Genomic DNA, 21,424 nt, shown 5'->3' with positions numbered 1-21,424 from the left:
GCCCGCCGGCCGGATAGAGAAGCGGCGAGCGTGCCAGCGCGGGAGGCCTCGCCATTGGTTGGGCGTCGATGTGCTGGGACCTGGGGACTGGGAGAAAAAATGTCGACGCGGTGCACCAGCCGGCCGCCGGGTGGGGGAGGGGACGGCAGAAAAAGATCGTCGCAGGCCCACTGACTGCGCTGTGAGCTCGGATGGAATGGAGAAAGAAACAAGTACGGCCACAGGTTCGTGTCCACCGCTCTCCCGCTTGTTGTTTTGACATGTGGGTGCTGTAAGGTGGGTCCGACGTGTCATCCGGAAGGGAGGATGCTTGTGATAGGTTCAGGGGGCATGGAACGGAACAAGCGCTAATCATATCGATGGGTGTGGTGTGGTATGGTAATGCTACAAGCGCACAGGAAAATGCACCTGAAGGCAAGATATGCACCAGTGCCAAACACTCTAAAAAGCTCCTTTGTGACTGCAGCGAGTCTCCCTTTGTATATATAATATCTATCTATCTCTATTTATATCCATATCTACAATATTTAATATTAAACTGCTTTACACCTCATAATGTCTCATATATGATGCAGACTTATATAAATCTGAACAATTTATGTCTAGCAATATTACGGAGTCCGGGTCCACTTTAATGATCACGCTTTGAAATAAAGGTTTTTGTTTGACCTTTTTTTCTTTCAAAATCTATATGTTATTCCTTTAAAGCACGAGTTTTGACGTTGTACGTCACGCGCGAGCCACGTAGAGTGGATCTGATTTTCTTACTCACGTCTCGCCTACTAACCAGACTGTTACTACCTAAATGGGACATGAGAAAACATTCAAACTCAATATGGATACGAAGCCACACGCATCACAACACTCTCGGATAGCTAGCTGTAGAAGGACGAGCGACCGAGTGAACTATTAAAAGGGGCAGGTCACCTTTTCAACTTATATCTTTCTTAGCCTTTTGGCTTAGATAAAGTATATTATTTGTCGTTTTAATATCTGATATGTGGGTCAGATGCCAACTTTAATTTTAAATTTATTTTTATGGGAAGGATTCACTTTGATTTTTAATTTATTTTTGTGGGAAATGTCCATCATACTGCCTTGCCACTAGATCTCTCAGGCGTCATACAACTCTTACACTATAATTAGCATACCGTCACAATGCACAAATATTGTACCACAGTATCCCTAAAATCCTTAAAACTCCTGTAAAGCACTAGTTTCCCTAGTTTCCACTGTCGCCTTTTTATAAAGTTCTTATACCTTTCTAACCTAACCCGCGGTCCACCGTCATCATGCATTGTAAAGTGACGTGAGCCGTTATCTCGGTCGTGAGAAAACAGTCAATTCCAACACAACATGAAGACACATGTAACACAACGCTCCCGGATAGTATTATATCACTAGCTGAAGGTGGACGAGCGTCTAACTTAGTTATAAAAAAAGAAACATGCCTTCTTTTTAACTCATATATTTCTCGACGTTTTGGCTAAGCTAAAGTGCAATATCTATAGTTTAAGATCTAGTATGTGAGTCATATACCAAGGCCTACTTTAATTTTATTTTTTTTGTGTGGAGAGACCATTACACTGCTTTGCCACTAGTTCCTCGCGTGTTGTGCCATTAACAAACGTACGGGCATTGGAGTATCCCTAAAATCCCTGTAGGTGGCCTGCGTTGTGCCCGTAGCAATTCCGATCTCTTTTGACAAAAGCAGGCGGGAGTGCACACCTCAGACCGCACCAACTCGCCGTCCGCGCTTCCGCTATTCTCCCAGTCCCACGCCTCTCTCCCTGCACCACAGGCCCGCCTGAGCTGTGCTGCCCTCTCCTTCCATTTCCACACTCGCCAATCATCCACCCCATCCATCGCCGTCGCCTCTTTCTTCCCCCCTCTCTTCTTCTCCCTCCCCGATCCTTCGCTTCTCTATCGCGAGCACGACGGAGCAGGAGGGCGGCGACAGCAAGGGGATGTCGGGGGCGTGGGGCGGCACCACGCAGAAGTGCGCGTCGTGCGGCCGGAGGGTGTACCCCGTCGAGGAGCTTGCCGCCGACGGCCGCGTCTATCACCGCCCCTGCTTCCGGTGCCACCACTGCAAGAGCACACTCCAGGTCTCTCTCTTACCCCCCTCCCCTCCCTTCGTTTCCTCCCCCCTGCTTGCGCATGGACTCTTGGGGCGTTGTTGAGCACAGTCTTGTTACGGAGCAAAAGTTCAAGCGTAGGATGGGTCGCACGGTTACCTGGTGCTTTTGTGAATCGGCCTATTATTGCGAGCGCCACTGAACTCAGAGTAGCTGGGCTGTCTTGTCTTGCTTTGTTGTCCTTGCTTCGAATTGCTTGGCTACTGCTTCAGTTGATGTACTTTCTTGGTCTGGTCTGGTTTGTCAGTTAGGTTGCATGATCATGTCGTCTGCGATTGTGCACGATTATTACTTGTTGCGCGTTGAATTTGTACTGGTTCTTGCTTCACAGCGAACTGGGTACAAGAACAAGTCGTAAATAGGGAGTACACAGGGTACAAAAATTTGCTGTTTCATCTCAGCAAGGGTGCGCCATCAGTGAACTTTTCTCTTGCAACCACCTGGCAAAGTGCGTGTGCTAACTGATTAGTTGAGCGCATGTTTACCTCTTCAGCTGTTCCCTTGTGGTTGGATGAGTGCCTAATGACAATTGATCTTAACTTTTTTATGATAATGTAGGAGTGTGAAATAATGTCATTATCTAAATATTTCTGTCCTTCTATTAATATAATATGCATTTACCTTTTTGAGGAATTCATCTCCATAGGCTACTGATGTGGCATATCTGTCACTTTTAACAGTGTCTTGCTATATCATGATCTCTTTGTACTTGCTTTCCCTTGCACATGGCATAGCTGTCATAATTCTCGTAGGCAGTTGACATCTAATCATGTAATAATGCAGTGCAAGACAAATGCCTTTCCCATATGGATGTAGTTTTGGTACCCGATCAGTCATGCTTTCATTATTTCTTGAGAACACGTTGTTTGGTACACCTGTACCTTAATTCATAGATTTTTAATTTTGCTGAGAGCAATAATGATCATTGTGAATCTCTTGTGCTACAGTCATACTATTGGGCATCCGTGCTATCTTTTCTTATTTGCAGCCAAAGCTACATGTGTGAAACTGAAACCTTACCAGACTAATACTAGTTCTTGACAGTGAGATGGGTATAAATCACAAAGCGCAAGAATTGAGACATGTTTGAAGATTTTTTTTTATCTACTGGAAAAGCGGTCTAGATTCTTGAAGAACTTTTGTTCTTCGTAAAGTGGGGAGTTCAGCGTTCTGGTTTTTGTTTGTGCATCATTTTTTCTTGAACACGCAAGATAGCCGCATATCAATATATTAAGAAGAAAAAAAGAGAGGTGGAGTAGAGCACCATACAGATCACCCTCATACACCCATAGTAGAAACAAAAATCACATGCCTAGTAAAATCTCGACCCCAACCACTTATTTTTGTGTTACGAATTACGATCACGAATATTTGGCAAGATAGATCCGGTACTCGCCCTTCCATAGGTGGCCTAAACACGAATATTTGGCAAGATATATCCAGTACTCGCCCTCCGGTAGAAAGCCATTGAGTAAACCCAAATCTACTATTCTTCCTTCCCTTCTAATAACACCTTGCCCCTCCTTATATATAGGGGTAACCCTAACTTAATAGCAAAGCAACTCTAACAAACACTGTGCCTTGGGCCCAGTGCCCAACTGCCCATACCATTTTGCTTCATGGATGTGTGCTCGACAAGGTTTTCCCTTGGACTGCATGAAATAATTGATAACCATAACTTTATAGCCAAATGATGCCAAGGCATAGATATTGTGCTGTCCTTATGAATATAATATGCATCTAACTTTCTGACGAACCTATTTTTCATAGACTATTGATATATCATACTGGTTTAAGTGTTTAACTATATCATGACCTCCTTGTACTTGCTTCCCGTAGAAAATGGTGTGCCCCCAGAGGATGAGAAGAAAACTTTTTCGTTGGGTGCCATTCTTGTAGAGAGAAAAAAAACTCGGCGGGAGAGAGAATGACCGCTCTCCCAGTATTATATTAAGAAGAGACCGAAACATTGATCCGTGCTGAGAAAACCCCCGAACCCTGTCCTCCCATCACTAACGGGCCGACGTCAACCATCCACTTTGCAATGGCCCAACCAGAAAGTGGCGCATAGGACATGGTAACCCGAGAGCGGATGAGGCACAACGAGGGGATTTTTTTTAACTAAGCTGGAAAATTCGCCCCCGAGGGGAATTGAACCGGGTCTTGGAGGTGCTACTCGTAAGCCTTAACCACTAGGCCAGAAAAAACATATTCCTTAGCTATCATAATTATTGTAGGAAGTCGATATGATCAAGCAACAATGCCGTGCAATATAAATGGCTTTCTGAATTATATCCTAGCTGCTTCATTATCGAGCTAGGCATACTACCACTATTACTCCACATTGTTTGGCACACTGTAGCTTCATTCAGAAAGTTTAAATTTTTACAACAGCAATAATGATATACTGAATCTTTTATGCTACGTCAAACTAGTTGACAATGGTATGATCTTCGTATGTTTGCAGCTAAAAGATGCATCTGTGAAACCTAATCACACTAATATTGCAACTAACTCCATTCTTCTGGTTCTTGTTTTTGCAGTTTAGTAATTATTCTTCCGTGGAAGGTGTCCTATACTGCAAGCCTCACTATGACCAGATATTAAAATCAACAGGCAGTTTGGAGAAAAGTTTTGAAGGTATCGGAAACAATCAATTGGACTAAGATGCCATGATATTTACTCTATTTATTTTTAATTACTTATTTTCCTCACAATCTGCACGTGGAGATGTTACAGTGCATATGTTTCTGATCGAAAATATACAACTCCAAAAAAACCTTGACGCTAGGAACAGCCTCCCCAAGCATTATGCTTAAGACGAAGCCTCAGCCCTCAACCGCACATGTCAAGACCCCCCCTCCCCCCCAAACCTTGGCTTCATAATGTAATCTGGGCTGACCACGACTTTCTGGGGTTGCGACAACTGCAACTTGTCATGTGGGGTCTCCCCTACACCCAAAGACGGCGCGCCAGTGACGTTCGACGGGCCGCTGAGCGCGCCGCGTCCAGGTCCAGCGCCCAGGAAGGAAACTAGGAACAGATTATTGGATAGAATATAAAGAGAAGGAATTAGATCCTAAAGTTTAGGAGGAGTTTGTTTCAGAAACAGATTAGGCTAGAATAGAAAGATAAGAAATTAGATCATAAAGTTTAGGAGGAGTTGTTGCAAGCTAAGGCTATATATATATCTGTAACCAGCACTTGAAGGAATTAAGCAAGAATTTAGTCCTCCAGTCTTCTTCCTCTTTTCCCTAACAAGCCGACGGCTAGGGGGTATAACCCTGCCAGCGAAGACGGACCGAGACTACGAGTTGCAGAGTCGAGGGCCAGCTACCTTAGGAACCAACACCCTTGACACAACTATACTGATAGGAGGGCCCAAAACAACCATAAGTACCACAGGCTGGGTGGCACTGTTTTTTTGGGTTGCACACAAAAGGGATTTTTTTTGTTACCACCAGGATTTGAACCCTGGCCGGTGTCTCATTCAACTGGGGAGCTTACTGCTACACTCCAAGATTGTTGGCTACAGTTCTTATGGATGCAATTGAATATGAAATTATAGTGTCATATCTTATTATGCACGCGATCACAATGATTTTCTCTTTTCATCCTATAAACCAGGTGCTTTATTTTAGCATTGTTTTTATAATATAACACATCTTTGTGAGCTAACACTTCTTCAGTGGTGTGTGTGGGATGTAACTCTCTTCTTCTATCAATGCAATGATACATATATCTCCTGCGCGTTAAAAAAAAGTGAGCTAACGCTGTTCTCTGAAATATTACTGTGTCAGGTGTGGCCCGATCAGCTAAGTCAGAAAAATCAAATGGACATAAGGTATTTGAGCTTCTCTAGGGCATGCCTGGTACCTAATATATTTCATTGATGCTGCAATATAAAGTGAATTTATGCCACTCTTTTTATTGTCAATGTGCAGGGCCAACAAAGCAGTAGATTCTCTAATATGTTTGTGGGCACACAAGAGAAGTGTGTTGTTTGCAACAAGACTGTGTACCCGCTTGAGAAGGTCAGTATTATTCAGACTTCCTCTTCCTCTTTTCTACTTCAATAGAGGGTTGAGTCCTAGATGACTCTTTTCAGGTTTTTTTTCTTTTGGCCTCCGTAAGGAGTCCCTTGTATTGGGTCTGATCTTCTTCAGACCTTTGGGTCTAGATACCGTCCCAGATGTATGCTGACATCTCCATAGGCTTCATCGAGGGCCTCCCTAAGGTCCACAGGAAACCTGTCATTCTTATTGTCGTTGACCATCTTTAAGTACACACACTTCATCGCCCTCAGCCACCCATTTATGGCTACCTCGGTTGTCCCGCTCCTTCTTCGAGGTTGTTGTGCGTCTACACAACTTCCCCACCTTTATCGTTAGCGACTGTGACCTAGTCTTTACAAGTCACATATGGCGTGACCTTTTCAAGATGGCCGGCGTCAAGCTCCGCTTGAGCACAACGTTCCACCCTCATACTGACAACTAGTCACAAATCGTCAACAAGGTGATCGCCATGTACCCGCGTTGTGCCACGAGGGACCATCCACATGTCTGGGTTAACTGGCTTCCTTGGACGGAGTATTGATATAATACTTCGTTCCACATGGCGCACTACACCACTCCCTTCCAGGTGGTGTACGGCCAACCCCCGCCACTGATTCCTCCGCACGATGCAGGGGGTAGCTCAAACAGAGGTGTACACCCTTATGTGCGATCGTGACACCTTCATCGCGGAGGTTCGTGACCGTCATCTCCAAGCATAGCAGTACACTAAACGCTATTACGACAGACATCAACGTAAGCTTGAGTTCGCGGTGGTCGATTGGGTGTGGCTCCGTCTCCTCCACCGACTGACATACTCACAGGAGTTTCGATCCAAGGGTAAGCTTGGGTCACGCTAAGCCGGCCCCTTCTAGGTGCTGGAGCGTGTTGGGCAGGTGAGTGGAGGTGTTGAAGTTTATAAGTAGATTGTCTACCTTCTCCTAATGGCTTAAGCTTTTGTGTTGAACTGTTTAATGCGTCCACTCTAACATGGTATCAAAGCCAGAGGTCTCGAGTTTGGATCCTGGCAAAGGCTTCATTTGTGCCTCTGCCCCTTTACTTTTACGTTTGCGCCTTTCTCTCTGGTTGCACATGAGTGAAGGTGTTGAAGTGTATAAGTGGATTGTCTACCTTCCCCCTATACCTTAAGCTTTTGGGTTGAATTGGTTAGTGTGTTCACTCTAACCGTACTAATTATTAGCTTGTGAGGAATGAGGTGATGATACATCAACCTATTTCATTTGACAAACCAAACAAAAAAGTGAGGAATGAGAAGATGATAGATTAACCTATTCCTCAAACCAAACACCCTATAAGTGTGTAGTTGTCAAAGGGTTATAGAATAATTTTAACCACTCTTTTGCGGAGTACAATTTAAGGGCACATTTACATCATGCCGTTACATTTTTGCAGGTTGCTCTTAATGGAAATTCTTATCACAAATCATGCTTTCGCTGCACCCATGGTGGTTGTACGCTCAGCCCATCCAATCATATCACACATGAAGGCAAACTTTATTGCAAGACCCACCATTCTCAACTGTTTATGGTTAAGGGAAATTTCAGTCAGTTTGAGGACAATTCTGGGAATGCAAAAGTTACTATTGAGAAACTGCCAGAAACAGAAGAAGCCACCAAGAATCCTGATCAAGGTGATGAAGCCACAAGGAAACCGGTAGAAAATGAGCCTACAGATGAGAAAACTTCAAAAAATAATGTTGCAGCTGAGAAACAATTGCAAAGTGGTGTTGATGTCACAAAACCATCTGAGAGTACCACAGCAGAAAATGAACGAGGTACTGAGGGTGAGTCAAAGAGTAATGTTGTCAACAAGAAGCCGTCAGAAAGTATTGTAGAAAAGCCACTACAGAACAGTGTGGTTGATGTAAAGCCATCAGGAAACAGTGCAGCCATGAGAAAACCCTGGCAACGAAGTATGCAAACAGATAAACCGTTTCTGAGTAGCACAAGCACTGTGAATCCATCATCGAGCAGTGATACCACTGAGAAGCTATCATCAAGTAATGGGGTTGATATGAAACAGTCTGAAAGCAGCACATTAGTAAAAACAACATGTAAACAAAATTCACCAACTGAGAATCCACCACAGAGCGTTTTACCATCGGATAAGCCATCAGCGACCAGTGTAGATGATGCAAAGCCATCAGAAAGCAGCAAAGTGATAAAAAAACCATGGCAACGCAATATGGCTGCCGAGAAGCAATTACAGAACAGTGCACCATCACAGAAAAGTGTAGCTACTGATAAACCATCACCAACAACCGGCATGAAGTCATTAGATAACACCACAGAAGTTAAAAGTCCATGGGGGCGCAGGATGTTCAATAACAAGTCACTAAAGCGCAGTGTAGATACTGAGAAATCTTCTGAAACCAGTGTGGTTGATGTGAGACCTGGGGAAACCAGTACAGTAGCCCCTGTGCCACAGCAACAAACTGAAAATGTTGAGAAACCTTCAGCTACCAGTGCAGATGATGCGAAGAGTGCAGATGATACGAAGAGTGCAGATGATGTGAAGCCATCGGTTGCCAGTCCAGATGCGAAGAGCACAGATGATGTAAAGTCATCGGAGAATAATGCGGCAGTAGTTAGAAAGCCATGGCAACGCAACATAGGCACTGGGAAGCAACCCCTGACCACTGTAGTTGGTCCAAAGACGACTGAAACAAGTGGAACTGTCAAAAGGTTGTGGCAGCGCAGTGCTGCAACTGCATCAAAAAGTGGTACGGCTGTTGTGACACCATTGCAAAGCAGTGTGGTTGTCTCCAAGCCGTTCCAAAGCAACGTAGCTGTGAAAAAGACATGGCAAAGAAGTGTAACTCCAGAAAACCAGCTAGAGAGTAATATGTCTAGCAATAAGCCATTGCCAAGCAAGGTGGTTGTTGAGAGTCTACTGCAAAGCAACACCGTTGAGAAAGTGTTTCAGAGTACTGTACCTACTGAGGAACCACAGAAAGGCATCATGGCCACTGAAAATCAATCGCAGACCATCAAAGTTACAAAGAAGAGCAATGAAACATCCATGGAGCTATCAGTAACAAGTGAGACAACCAAACCGCCACCACTTGCTGCAACCGTGTTGCAAAGTGATGTTTCCACAGAACAACCATCACAAACTGATATGCCTACCATGGCACCTAGTCAGATCCCTGAGCCCACCGAGAAGCCATCAGAAAGTGATTTTAATGCTGAGAAGTTATCAGAAAGTGTTGTTAAAGCTGAGAAGTCATCAACGACTGACACTGCTGCTGAGAAACCACTTCCAAGTATGATCACTGAGAAGGTAGAAAGTGTAGCAGGCACATTGAAGCCATCTCAAAGTGATACAGCCCTTCAGGAGATCTTAGAGAGGAATATGGCTACTGAGGAAATACTGCAAACTGCCATGGCTGTTGAGGATGCACCTCCAACCAATTTGATCACCGAGAAGTCATTAATGAAAGATGCTTCAGAGGAGCCAGTTCAAACTAACGAACCATCTGAGCAGCCACTGAAAACTGAAGAGATTGAGAAGCCACAACAAAGTGAAAAGATTGCTACGGACACGAGAGGGAGTGAAGTATCTACTGAGGAGATGCTAGAGCTTGAAAGTAATGCCACTAAATTAAACAAGGATCAATCAGAACTTGAAGGGCTTTCATCTGGTAGGAATCCTCCAAACTTCCAAAGCAATCCAAATGCTGGGCAGCGATCAGAGTCCAAAGGCATTGTGGCCGAGAAGGCAGCTGACCATATAATGGAAGCTGAAGATGATGTGGATGCTGAGCACTCATCAGAATCTCAAAGCGTTGCACCTGCTGAGGTTCGAAAGGAGCAACCATCAGAACATCAAAAGGATGTGGATATGGAGCAGCTATTGGAACCTCAAAATCAGGATCATCCTTGGAATCCACTAGATCCTGTTAGTGATACAGCTGCCAAGGATTCATCAGAGCCTAAAAGTGACATAGCTACAGAAAAACCTGCAGAATCTCAAAACAATGCAGAACAGTCAGTTGAGCAGCAATCAGAACCGCAAAGCGATAAATCAACTGAGAGGCCAGAAGTGCATCAAAGTAATACATCTAATGATGAGCTTTCTAGGCTTCAAAACGATGCAGGTACTGATAAACTATCAGTACAGTCATCAGATCCTGAGAGCAATGCATCTGTCAGTAAGCCATCAGAGTCTCAAACTGATGTGGCTACCATGGAGGCACTGGAACCTCAAATTGATGCTCCTCCTGATAAGGCAACTGACCAGCCAGTGAAACCTCAAGATGATGCATCTGCTAAGAATCCAATGGGAACTGAAAGTGATGCTGTTTGTGATAAACCTTCAGAAAGCAGCTCAGATACTGAAACACTTCTTGTATGCCATCAGAACAGCAGCATAACCACTGATGAACCTGTACAAGGTGGCATTTCTTATGATACACCACATCAGAGAAGTGCACCCATAGAAACAACACCAGGAAGTGAAACAGTTGTTGACGATTGCATACATCACGAAGATACCAGCAGCAAACCATCAGAGGAAAACAAAGCTATTGAGGAGCCAGAAGAGGTGAGTGCCAAGCTGCCAGATGACCATGTAACTTCTGAGAAGTCGTCAGAGGAAGACAAAGAAAACGCAGAGGCATCAGTAGACAGTGCTCCCCTGGGGAACCCATTGGAGGTCAATGAGGAGAGCTCCAATCCTTCAGGGGATACTGTAACTCCTGAGAAGCCACTGGAGGAGGATAAGACGAGCGCAGAGCCATCAGAAAGCGATGCATCCTTTGGGAAAATATTGGAGGCCGATGAAGTGAGTGCCAACCCATCAGAGGATATTGCAACTCCTGAGAAGCCACTGGAGGAAGGTGTGGGAAGTGTGGAACCATCAGAAGACAATTCTGTTCTTGATAAACCATTGGAGGAAGAAGAGGTTGATGCCAAACCGGTGAAGGACGTTGTAACTCCCGAGAAGCCATTGGAGGAAGGCTCAACAACTGCAGAGCCATTAGAAGACAATGCTGCCCATGAGGAAGCAAAAGAAGAAGATGAGGTGATTGCCAAGCCCCTGTCCAGTGTGGCACTTGAGAAGTCACTGGAGGGAAGTGAGGCAAGTGTAGAGCCATCGGAAGACAATGCTGCTCTTGAGAAACCATCGGAGGACGACGAGGCAAATGCCAAGTCATCAGAGGACAGTGTATATGTGGAGAAGCCACAACAGGAAGAAGATGACAACGGTGTCAAGGCATTAGAGGAGGGCGTGTCCCCTGAGAAATCAGCCGCTGGCAAACCATTAGAAGAAGACCCAGTCCATGAGAAGCCAGCGGACGCAGTAGCTGAGCCGTCATCTCAGGACGACACTGCCACTGAAAAGCCCTCAGCTACAACTGACACTGCAGAAACTGCATGAGACATCAGTTAGCTGGTTAAAGTTAGTTAGCAACAGTTTTAAACGGAGTGTGGATCGAATACTATTGGTCATAGTTCGGCGTGGCTTCTGTTTGTTTTTTTTTTTGGTGGGGTGGGGGTGGGGTATAATGCTTGAGTTGTAAAATTTGAGGGAAAGAAACTATAGTATTGATTTGGTTTTTTTACAAGCAATAATCCCCTCCTCCACATGTTAGGAGGAGGATACCATTGAAGTTCTATACATAGGATTTGTGTGCGGTTTGATTTTTTGTTTGGAAGTTGTACTTTGTAATCGATTTTGTGCAAATATGACTGTGCTTGCTCATTATTCGGTTTTCTGCGTGTAAATTGATCTAGCAAGATTTTATGTGCAAATGGTGTGGCTAAGCTTTCAATAATACTAGAAAAAGAAAACGCCCTATCGGACGCTGGTTCATATACGGAGGGGAACAAACTAAACCACATGTTATAGCGTACATGACAAACATTTTAATACGGCCACAAAATTAGACAAAGAAAGCCGTAATTATTGTGGACCAACATGGTCTAACAGATAAAAACGATGTATTAGCTTGTCTCCACTAGTAAACAAATTCAACAATGACATGCAGTGGTAGCAATATCAAACGGGCCACTAGTTCATAGGACTATGTTCAGATTTAGTTTCCACCAAACAGCATACTCCGACAGACTTTAGTACAGTTATAGAAGATAATATACATCTAGGTCATCAAAGGATGTTCATTACACTAATACTTAAACAACACAATTTACAACCATACAGGTTATAGATAGATGTTTTAAGTAGCAGATGGCTGCTACATACAAAAGAGTGGCATAGTCGATAATTGGTCATAAGGGTGCCCATTTGTTCTTGGCACAAACAGACCAAGCTGCAAATGCTTAAACTTGAAGGGAGGAAAAGACCATATCCATGTCCAAAAGCGGAGAAGCATGAGTAGCTTGCGCATGTTAGAAATAAAACACCATGATCCAATAGTAATCTAAGATACATTAGGATAACACCATCAAAACAACTTTTGAGCAAAAATATTTTTGAAACATTGATAAATACCTTTAGCCCACAAACGATATAGTTATTTTATTAATCTAGGCGCCCCAAAAAATAAAGTGACTCGCAAATCTAGAGCACAAATTCATCTACAACATACTTATTTGTGTGGCAAGTCACCTAGGTAGATATAACTTTTTATGTTAACATGATGCTGCCAAGGTAATCTAGACAAGTCAACACATGAGAGTGGCATGAGAGTTCATGGTTTATGATAGGGAATAATGAAATAAATCAGCTTAGCGTGTATTTGTTTAGGTCAATATATAGCATGAGATGAAACTAGCATATCTTGCCAAGTCTGCATAGCCCCATCTGTGTCGATTGTGCGGACATGAACATTCACCACATCTCCCTCTTCAAGCCAATATACATAACAACTTCGAAACAACACTAATAGAGGCCGACCATGCACCAAAACTACTGGCTACAACTATGAAGCCAAAAGACGTACGTCCCCCTCTCTGCAACTAAGCATCTTTGGTAGCACTGAAAACCCTCAAATATGCATCCACTGAACTTAGCACAACGCACAAGATAGAATGTGAAGCCCGCACTCTTGAGTCGATCCTTGTTTTTACCAAGAAAAATGTAGCAAAGAAATCAAAATTAATAAAAGTCATTTAAGGGCTAGTTTGGGAACCCTAAGGGAAATTAGTTCATTTTCACGGGACGTTTGGATCCCTTCATTTTAGAGGAATTGGAATTCACTCAATAAACTAACTTATTTAGTTTAGAATTTGACATTCCATCACTTTCCAAAGTTCAAATATAAGCCTATCTCAAATTTATGGGGAGGATAATGAGAAATAATTTTATACATTAGTAGAATTTGTTTCTACTCTGTAACTTATCTGACACTCTTTGTCTCACTCCTCTATAGTAAAAATGTAACACATAAATATCTCCGACATCTTGCTAATAATAGTATACAAATATATTTTGTATAAAACTGAATTATCTTAACTGATATATGCCTAAATTACTATTATTAGAATGTAATTCAATTCTAATGATCCAAACGGGACATTAGGAAAATAAGAATTTCTTGGGAAAATTGTGTTCCTAAACTAGTCCTAAATAAATGTTTTCCACAGTGGGGGTTCGTATCTGTCCCATGTCATTCTAGAAAGAAAAAAACTACTGTACCAAAACACAGTTATCCATATGCGTAGTGCAGATTCGATGCATGTATAAAAAATCACACAAACAAGCACTTAGGTATAGGACCACTGGTGTCATGCCCGCTATAGTCTCCTGATCAATTTATCACTTGTCAAAGAGCTATATATGTAATCCTCTGGGACTTGACCGTCCATTTATCTGGCACACAAAGTAGGCACCAAGATCATGGCAACCTTTAGGCCCTGTTCGGTTGTTAGGGATTGGAGCTCCGGATTGATTCCTAGCCGGATTACTTCTCTAATTTATATAGATTTTGACGAGCTGGAACGAATCCATGTTTATTCCTGTGGAAGCGAACGGGCCCTTAGTAGGATCGGGATAGTTCCAGAATCTGCTAAGAACCATAAGCTGATCATCATAATGGCGAAGTGTTGCAGGGTATATATCAATTATCAACACCCGTAGCTTGATTTTTCATTTTGAAGGTTTATATTAGCAACCTATACTTAAGAGAACACAAGACTCTCAAGTATAATTACAAAAGGGCAGAAATTACAACAGTATGCCCAATTAATTATTGTTAAATGTGGATGAAAAGAGGAATATCTAATGCACTTCCAACATTGGATGAACTCACATAGCAGTGACACTCTTCTTCCTAGCACGATGTTTATATATGAACAAAGAATCATAGAGGAAATACAAGAATAGGCCGATGAAACAGTTGGTGACATCTACCTTGGCAAGCGAAAGACAAGACTTGATCCATCAGAAAGGAATAAAAGAGTCAAAATTATCGATCAAATCGAAGAGGATGACGTTCAGTGTGATGATAGCACAATCGGCCCTAGCGCAGGTCATGATGTAGACAGTGGCAGCCATAGTGGATGAGGGAGTGGGATGGGGATTGGAGGTACACCGGAAGAAGTCAATTCACCCATGTCACATAAGATTCTGATCATGATGCACATGCACCTCATTCATAGTGAGCGACAGTAAGCAGTTGACGTTGTTCGGTTTCATTTCCTGTTGAAGATGGAATCCGTAGCTCAAGTAGCTACAGTTCTAACTATCCGCCTGGACACGACATAAACTTCAACCCTTATGCATGGCAGGGACCACCGACCGAAAACAACCACCGATCATGTATGGGTATGGACAAGCTCCCTGTTGGGGACTTGTTCTCAAATGTTATGAGTTAAGAACAAGGCAACACAAAGAATGTTAAACGTTAAAGCCCTTCGTCCTTCGAAGCATTATTTCCCTTAGGATATAATGATTTTCGGTCGAAGGTTATGAAGGACATACCTTCATCAACACAACATATAATAATGAAGAAAGAATCATATACAACATAAAGGATAATATAGGCAGTCATGTATTATTATCAGCTCATTTCTATTTTATTACTATGGAAAAATAGAAATGATATCAAATTACAAGTGTACCTTCGACTTGAAAGAAGGTAAAAGTGCAAGCGTGACGTAAAAGCAAATGCCAAGTCAACGTGAACAGTACGGGAGCACTGTTCATCTATTTATAGGCACGGGATGCAGCCCATGTAAAATTACACTCATACCCTTTACATTTGCTAATAACTCTATAGTAATCCATCGAGGTCTAAATAGCCTTTTCATCTTTAAGTCGGTTTCCTTTTCTGCTATCATGCCGAAGCTCTCCTGTGCATAGCTTCGGCTCTGCACCATCCTTCGTATTCCTTGTACTTTTTCACACTGTGGTTTTGATCCAAGTCCGAAGGTACCTGTTCATGTATTATACTCCAGAAACATTGTTAAATCATGTTTTTGAGGACCTTCGAAAGCCGAAGGCCCCCAACAGTAGCCCCTCGCAATATTAATGTGTTAGAATGATAAATTCAGATTGCGATGTGGACGAAGGCCCTAAGCCGAAGGTCCGAAAAAACACCTTCACTTTGCTAGAATAGCAACAGTCAATGACAAGCGGGGCCCTCCTGTTTTCAACGTACTAGGCGTATAAATAAGAGCACACCACGAGCTCATTTGGCACGCTTTTTTACCATCTACTCTTGCTTGCTCAATTTTTAGCTCTTGCGCACCAACACTTGCTTGTTTTTTTTTAATTTTCTAAGCTTCGGCTTTGAGAGCACTTTTTCAGCATTTCCGAAGATGTCTCAAGATAAAAAAATTGTTGCTGAAACGAAGCTGAGCCTTTCTGAGGGGAAGAATCTTGGCTTTATTGAATCAATAGCAAAGACAAATACAGAGAAGATTACAAGGGAGATTTTAGAAGGTTTATCTGAAGACACCAGTGACAGCGACAGTTATGACATGGCAAGCGGCGGGGAAGACTCCGAAGCTCGACCCTAGCGACCAAGTCATGCAGTTTTCGGAAAATCAACTATTAAACAAAGTCATCTCGACAATACGAGGGGAAGATACTTTCGAGATGTGTCTATTGTGAGGGCTGACAACGGAGACAAGACTTCTCCTACTCCCGAAGAAAATGAAGTCGTGATCTTCCGAAGCTTCTTCAAGGCTGGGCTTCGGTTCCCCCTAAGCAGCTTTGTGGTTGAGGTTTTAAAGATATTCCAGATTTTTCTTCACCGGATTACTCCCGAAGTCATCATAAGAATGGGAATCTTCGTATGGACTGTGAGGAGTCAGGGCTTGGAGCCAAGTGCAAAAAGTTTCTACAGTATGCACGAACTTTTATATGAGACGAAACCCTTGGGTAAAGAGCAGTATCATAACAACTTTGGCTGCTATAGCTTCGTTGCTCGCTCTGGGTCAAGCTGCCCTGTGCCAACCTTTCGGAAGATGTCAGGGACCATAATTAGGGGTACCCTCAAGACGCCTAATTCTCAGCTGGTAACCCCCATCAGCATAAAGCTGCAAAGGCCTGATGGGTCCGATTAAGTCAGGGATCAGTCCACACGAGTGACTCGATCACGCTTCGCCCGAGCCTAGCCTCGGCCAAGGGCAGCCGACCTCGAGAGACTTCCGTCTCGCCCGAGGCCCCCCTTTTTACGGCGGACACACCTCCGGCTCGCCCGAGGCCTTGGCTTCGCTTAGAAGCAACCCTGACTAAATCGCCGCGCCGACTGACCAGGTTGCAGGAGCATTTAACGCAAAGGTGGCCTGACACCTTTATCCTGACACGCGCCCCCCGGCAGAGCCGAAGTGACCGCCGTCACTCCACCGCTCCACTGACCAGTCTGACAGAAGGACAGCGCCGCCTGCGCCACTCCGACTGCAGTGCCACTCGACAGAGTGAGTCTGACAGGCAGTCAGGCCTTGCCAAAGGCGTCATAGGAAACTCCGCTTCGCCCGACCCCAGGGCTCGGACTCGGGCTAAGACCCGGAAGACGGCGAACTCCGCTCCGCCCGACCCCAGGGCTCGGACTCGGGCTAAGACCCGGAAGACGGCGAACTCCGCTCCGCCCGACCCCAGGGCTCGGACTCGGGCTAAGACCCGGAAGACGGCGAACTCCGCTCCGCCCGACCCCAGGGCTCGGACTCGGGCTAAGACCCGGAAGACGGCGAACTCTGCTCCGCCCGACCCCAGGGCTCGGACTCGGGCTAAGACCCGGAAGACGGCGAACTCCGCTCCGCCCGACCCAGGGCTCGGACTCGGGCTCAGCCCCAGAAGACGACGAAACTCCGCCTCGCCCGACCCCAGGGCTCGGACTCCGCCCTGGCCTCGGCCGAACGATCTCCGCCTCGCCCGACCCGGGGGCTCGGGCTCGGCCTCGGCCACGGAAGACAGACTCGACCCCGGCTTCGGAGGAGCCCCCACGTCGCCCGACCTAGGGCACAGGCCCGCCACGTCAACAGGAAGCGCCATCATCATCCTACCCCGAGCCGACTCGGGTCACGGAGAACAAGACCGGCGTCCCATCTGGCTGGCTCCGCCAGATGGACAATGATGGCGCTCCACAAGCTCTGTGACGACGGCGGCTCTCAGCTCTCTTACGGAAGCAAGGCGACGTCAGCAAGGACTCGACCGCTCCTACAGCTGTCCCTCCGCCAGGCTCCGTTGCTCCTCCGACAGCCACGACATCACGCCAGCAAGGTGCCAAGACCTCTCCGGCTGCCACATTGGCATGTACCTAGGGCGCTAGCTCTCTCTCCGCTAGACACGTAGCACTCTGCTACACCCCCCATTGTACACCTGGATCCTCTCCTTACGACTATAAAAGGAAGGACCAGGGCCTTCTTAGAGAGGGTTGGCCGCGCGGGGACGAGGACGAGACAGGCGCTCTCTTGGGGCCGCTCGCTTCCCTCACCCGCGTGGACGCTCGTAACCCCCCTACTGCAAGCGCACCCGACCTGGGCGCGGGACGAACACGAAGGCCGCGGGATCTCCACCTCTCTCACGCCCGTCTCCGGCCACCTCGCCTCTCCCCCCTTCGCGCTCGCCCACGCGCTCGACCCATCTGGGCTGGGGCACGCAGCACACTCACTCGTCGGCTTGGGGACCCCCCAGTCTCGAAACGCCGACAGTTGGCGCGCCAGGTAGGGGCACGCTGCGTGTTGACGAACAACTTTCCGTCAAGCTCCAGATGGGCAGTCTCCAGCAACCTCTCCGGCCCGGGACGGTGCTCCGTTTCGGGAGTCTTGAGTTCATGTCCTTCGACGGCAGCTACGACATGATACTCCTTCCACCGCCGCGCGACAACGACAATGGCGGTCGACAACCCGCCCGCCGGCGGCGGAATCGGCGACATCTTCCCCGCGCGGTGGAAGAACAACATTCGAGCTCGCCCCGTCCTCTCCCCCGCCAACGGAGGAGGAGGCGGGGCAACCAAGGCCAAGCGGGAGGTCGCGCTTCGTCGGCTGACGAGCGAATCGACGTCCCCAGCGCCCCGACGGAAGGCACGCCGGGCGTCGACCTCGCGTTCGAGACGGAGGCAAGCGCTTTCCCCCCGCGACACGCCAACCCCGAGCAAGTTGACGACGCTGGCGCACTCGCGAGGAGCTTGCAGGACGTCGCCCTTGTCCCTGAGATGACGGTGCAACCAGTCCCCGATGTAACTACGTCGCTCCTCGTCGACCAAAAGGTACCGACTAACTCCCATCTTACGTCATTTCGACTCGGCCTCAACCCGCCAAGCGACCTCGCTTTGGCGGGCGCTCTCATTGAGGTGAGTGCAACCCCACTGGGGTTTCGTATGCGGTCGCCTTGGGACCGGTTGACGGACGCCTCGACCTACGGGCCCTCCGGGTCCGAGGAAGATGACGATCCCAGCATCTGTTGGGATTTCTCTGGACTTGGCAACCCCAGTGCCATGCGGGACTTCATGACCGCATGTGACTACTGCCTCTCCGACTGTTCCGACGGAAGCCGCAGCCTCGACGACGAGGGCTGCGGCCCAAGCCACGAATGTTTCCACGTTGAGCTGGGGGATCCCTCCGAAGGCAACCATCTTGGCATGCCGGAGGACGGTGATTTTCCTAGGCCCGTGCCTCGCGCCGACATCCCGCGGGAGCTAGCTGTGGTCCCCGTTCCGGCGGGGGGTCACGACCCACAGCTCGAGCAAGTCCGCGGGGCGCAGGCCAGGCTCGACGAGGGAACAGGAGCGCTTGAGACGATCCGCCGGGACGTCGGGCAGGTATGGGCGGGCCAACCTCCGGCCGGAGAAATACGTCACCTGCCCCAGGGTCTGCAGCACCGCGTCGCCAACGATGTCAGGGTCAGGCCGCCGCCCGCATCCAGCGGGGTTGGTCAGAACCTGGCAGCCGCAGCGATACTCCTCCGCGCGATGCCGGAGCCATCAACCACCGAGGGTCGGCGAATCCAGGGAGAGCTCAAGAATCTCCTGGAAGGCGCTGCGGCCCGACGGGCCGAGAGCACTGCCTCCCGAAGGCAGGGATATCCCTCGGAACCTCATGCCGCGACTTCCCGATTCATGCGGGAAGCCTCGGTCTACACCGGGCGCACGCGCAACACCGCGCCTGCGACCCCGGGCCACCTCGGCAACGAGCACCATCGACGCGACCGTCGGGCCCACCTCGACGAAAGGGTGCGCCGAGGTTACCACCCCAGGCGTGGGGGACGCTACGACAGCGGGGAGGATTGGAGTCCCTCGCCCGAACCACCCGGTCCGTAGGCCTTCAGTCGGGCCATCCGACGGGCGCCGTTCTCGACCCGGTTCCGACCCCCGACTACTATCACGAAGTACTCGGGGAAACGAGGCCGGAACTGTGGCTCGCGGACTACCGCCTGGCCTGCCAACTGGGAGGAACGGACGACGACAACCTCATCATCCGTAACCTCCCCCTGTTCCTCTCCGACACTGCTCGCGCCTGGTTGGAACACCTGCCTCCGGGGCAGATCTCCAACTGGGACGACTTGGTCCAAGCCTTCGCCGGCAATTTCCAGGGCACGTACGTGCGCCCCGGGAATTCCTGGGACCTCCGGAGCTGCCGGCAACAGCCGGGAGAGCCTCTCCGGGACTACATCCGGCGATTCTCGAAGCAGCGCACCGAGCTGCCCAACATCACCGACTCGGATGTCATCGGCGCGTTCCTCGCTGGCACCACCTGCCGCGACCTGGTGAGCAAGCTGGGTCGCAAGACCCCCACCAGGGCGAGCGAGCTGATGGACATCGCCACCAAGTTCGCCTCTGGCCAGGAGGCGGTTGAGGCTATCTTTCGAAAGGACAAGCAGCCCCAGGGCCGCCCATCGGAAGAGGCTCCCGAGGCGTCTACTCCACGCGGCGCCAAGAAGAAAGGCAAGAAGTCGCAATCGAAATGCGACGCCGCTGACGCGGACCTTGTCGCCGCCGCCGAGTACAAGAACCCTCGGAAGCCCCCCGGAGGTGCAAACCTCTTCGACAAGATGCTCAAGGAGCCGTGCCCCTACCATCAGGGGCCCGTCAAGCACACCCTCGAGGAGTGCGTCATGCTTCGGCGTCACTTCCACAGGGCCGGGCCACCCGCCGAGGGTGGCAGGGCTCGCGACGACGACAAGAACGAAGATCACCAAGCAGGAGAGTTCCCCGAGGTCCGCGACTGCTTCATGATCTACAGAGGGCATGCGGCGAATGCCTCGGCTCGGCATCGCAAGCAAGAGCGCCGGGAGGTCTGCTCGGTGAAGGTGGCGGCGCCAGTCTACCTAGACTGGTCCGATAAGCCCATCACCTTCGACCAGGCCGACCACCCCGACCGCATGCCGAGCCCGGGGAAATACCCGCTCGTCGTCGACCCTGTCATCGGCAACGTCAGGCTCACCAAGGTCCTGATGGATGGGGGCAGCTGCCTCAACATCATCTACGCCGAGACCCTCAAGCTCCTGTGCGTCGATCTGTCCTCCGTCCGGGCAGGCGCTGCGCCCTTCCACGGGATCGTACCTGGGAAGCGCGTCCAACCCCTCGGACGACTCGACCTCCCCGTCTGCTTCGGAACGCCCTCCAACTTCCGAAGGGAGACCCTGACGTTCGAGGTGGTCGGGTTCCGAGGAACCTACCACGCTGTACTGGGGAGGCCATGCTACGCAAAGTTCATGGCCGTCCCCAACTACACCTACTTGAAGCTCAAGATGCCGGGCCCCAACGGGGTCATCACTGTAGGCCCCACGTACAAACACGCGTTCGAATGCGACATGGAGTGCGTGGAGTACGCCGAGGCCCTCGCCGAGTCCGAGGCCCTCATT

General features: G+C 48.1%; 1 protein-coding gene and 1 pseudogene across 1 annotated transcript; both read left to right on the top strand.

Moving 5' to 3' along the window:
- Positions 1-938: 938 nt before the first annotated feature.
- On the top strand, positions 939-1,054 carry LOC111589709 (uncharacterized; annotated as a pseudogene).
- A 633-nt stretch (positions 1,055-1,687) lies between these two features.
- Positions 1,688-11,920, top strand: LOC103629948 (clumping factor A). Its single transcript, XM_008651048.3, has 5 exons — positions 1,688-2,108; positions 4,682-4,778; positions 5,939-5,982; positions 6,083-6,172; positions 7,604-11,920. Exons 1-5 carry the CDS (start codon positions 1,968-1,970, stop codon positions 11,591-11,593), a joined length of 4,362 nt encoding a protein of 1,453 aa, XP_008649270.1. The 5' UTR covers positions 1,688-1,967; the 3' UTR covers positions 11,594-11,920.
- The last annotated feature ends 9,504 nt before the right edge of the window (positions 11,921-21,424 follow it).

The sequence above is a fragment of the Zea mays genome, chromosome 6 (assembly GCF_902167145.1).
Source record: "Zea mays cultivar B73 chromosome 6, Zm-B73-REFERENCE-NAM-5.0, whole genome shotgun sequence".
Lineage (NCBI taxonomy): Eukaryota > Viridiplantae > Streptophyta > Magnoliopsida > Poales > Poaceae > Zea > Zea mays.
Note: the sequence above shows the minus strand (reverse complement) of the source record. Positions and strands in the feature narration are given on the sequence as shown.

Coding starts and splice junctions, on each gene's coding strand:
- LOC103629948 (XM_008651048.3), top strand. CDS start 1,968: ATGTCGGGGGCGTGGGGCGGCACCACGCAGAAGTGCGCGTCGTGCGGC. Junction 2,109..4,681: donor ACTGCAAGAGCACACTCCAG/GTCTCTCTCTTA, acceptor TTGTTTTTGCAG/TTTAGTAATTATTCTTCCGT. Junction 5,983..6,082: donor AAAAATCAAATGGACATAAG/GTATTTGAGCTT, acceptor GTCAATGTGCAG/GGCCAACAAAGCAGTAGATT.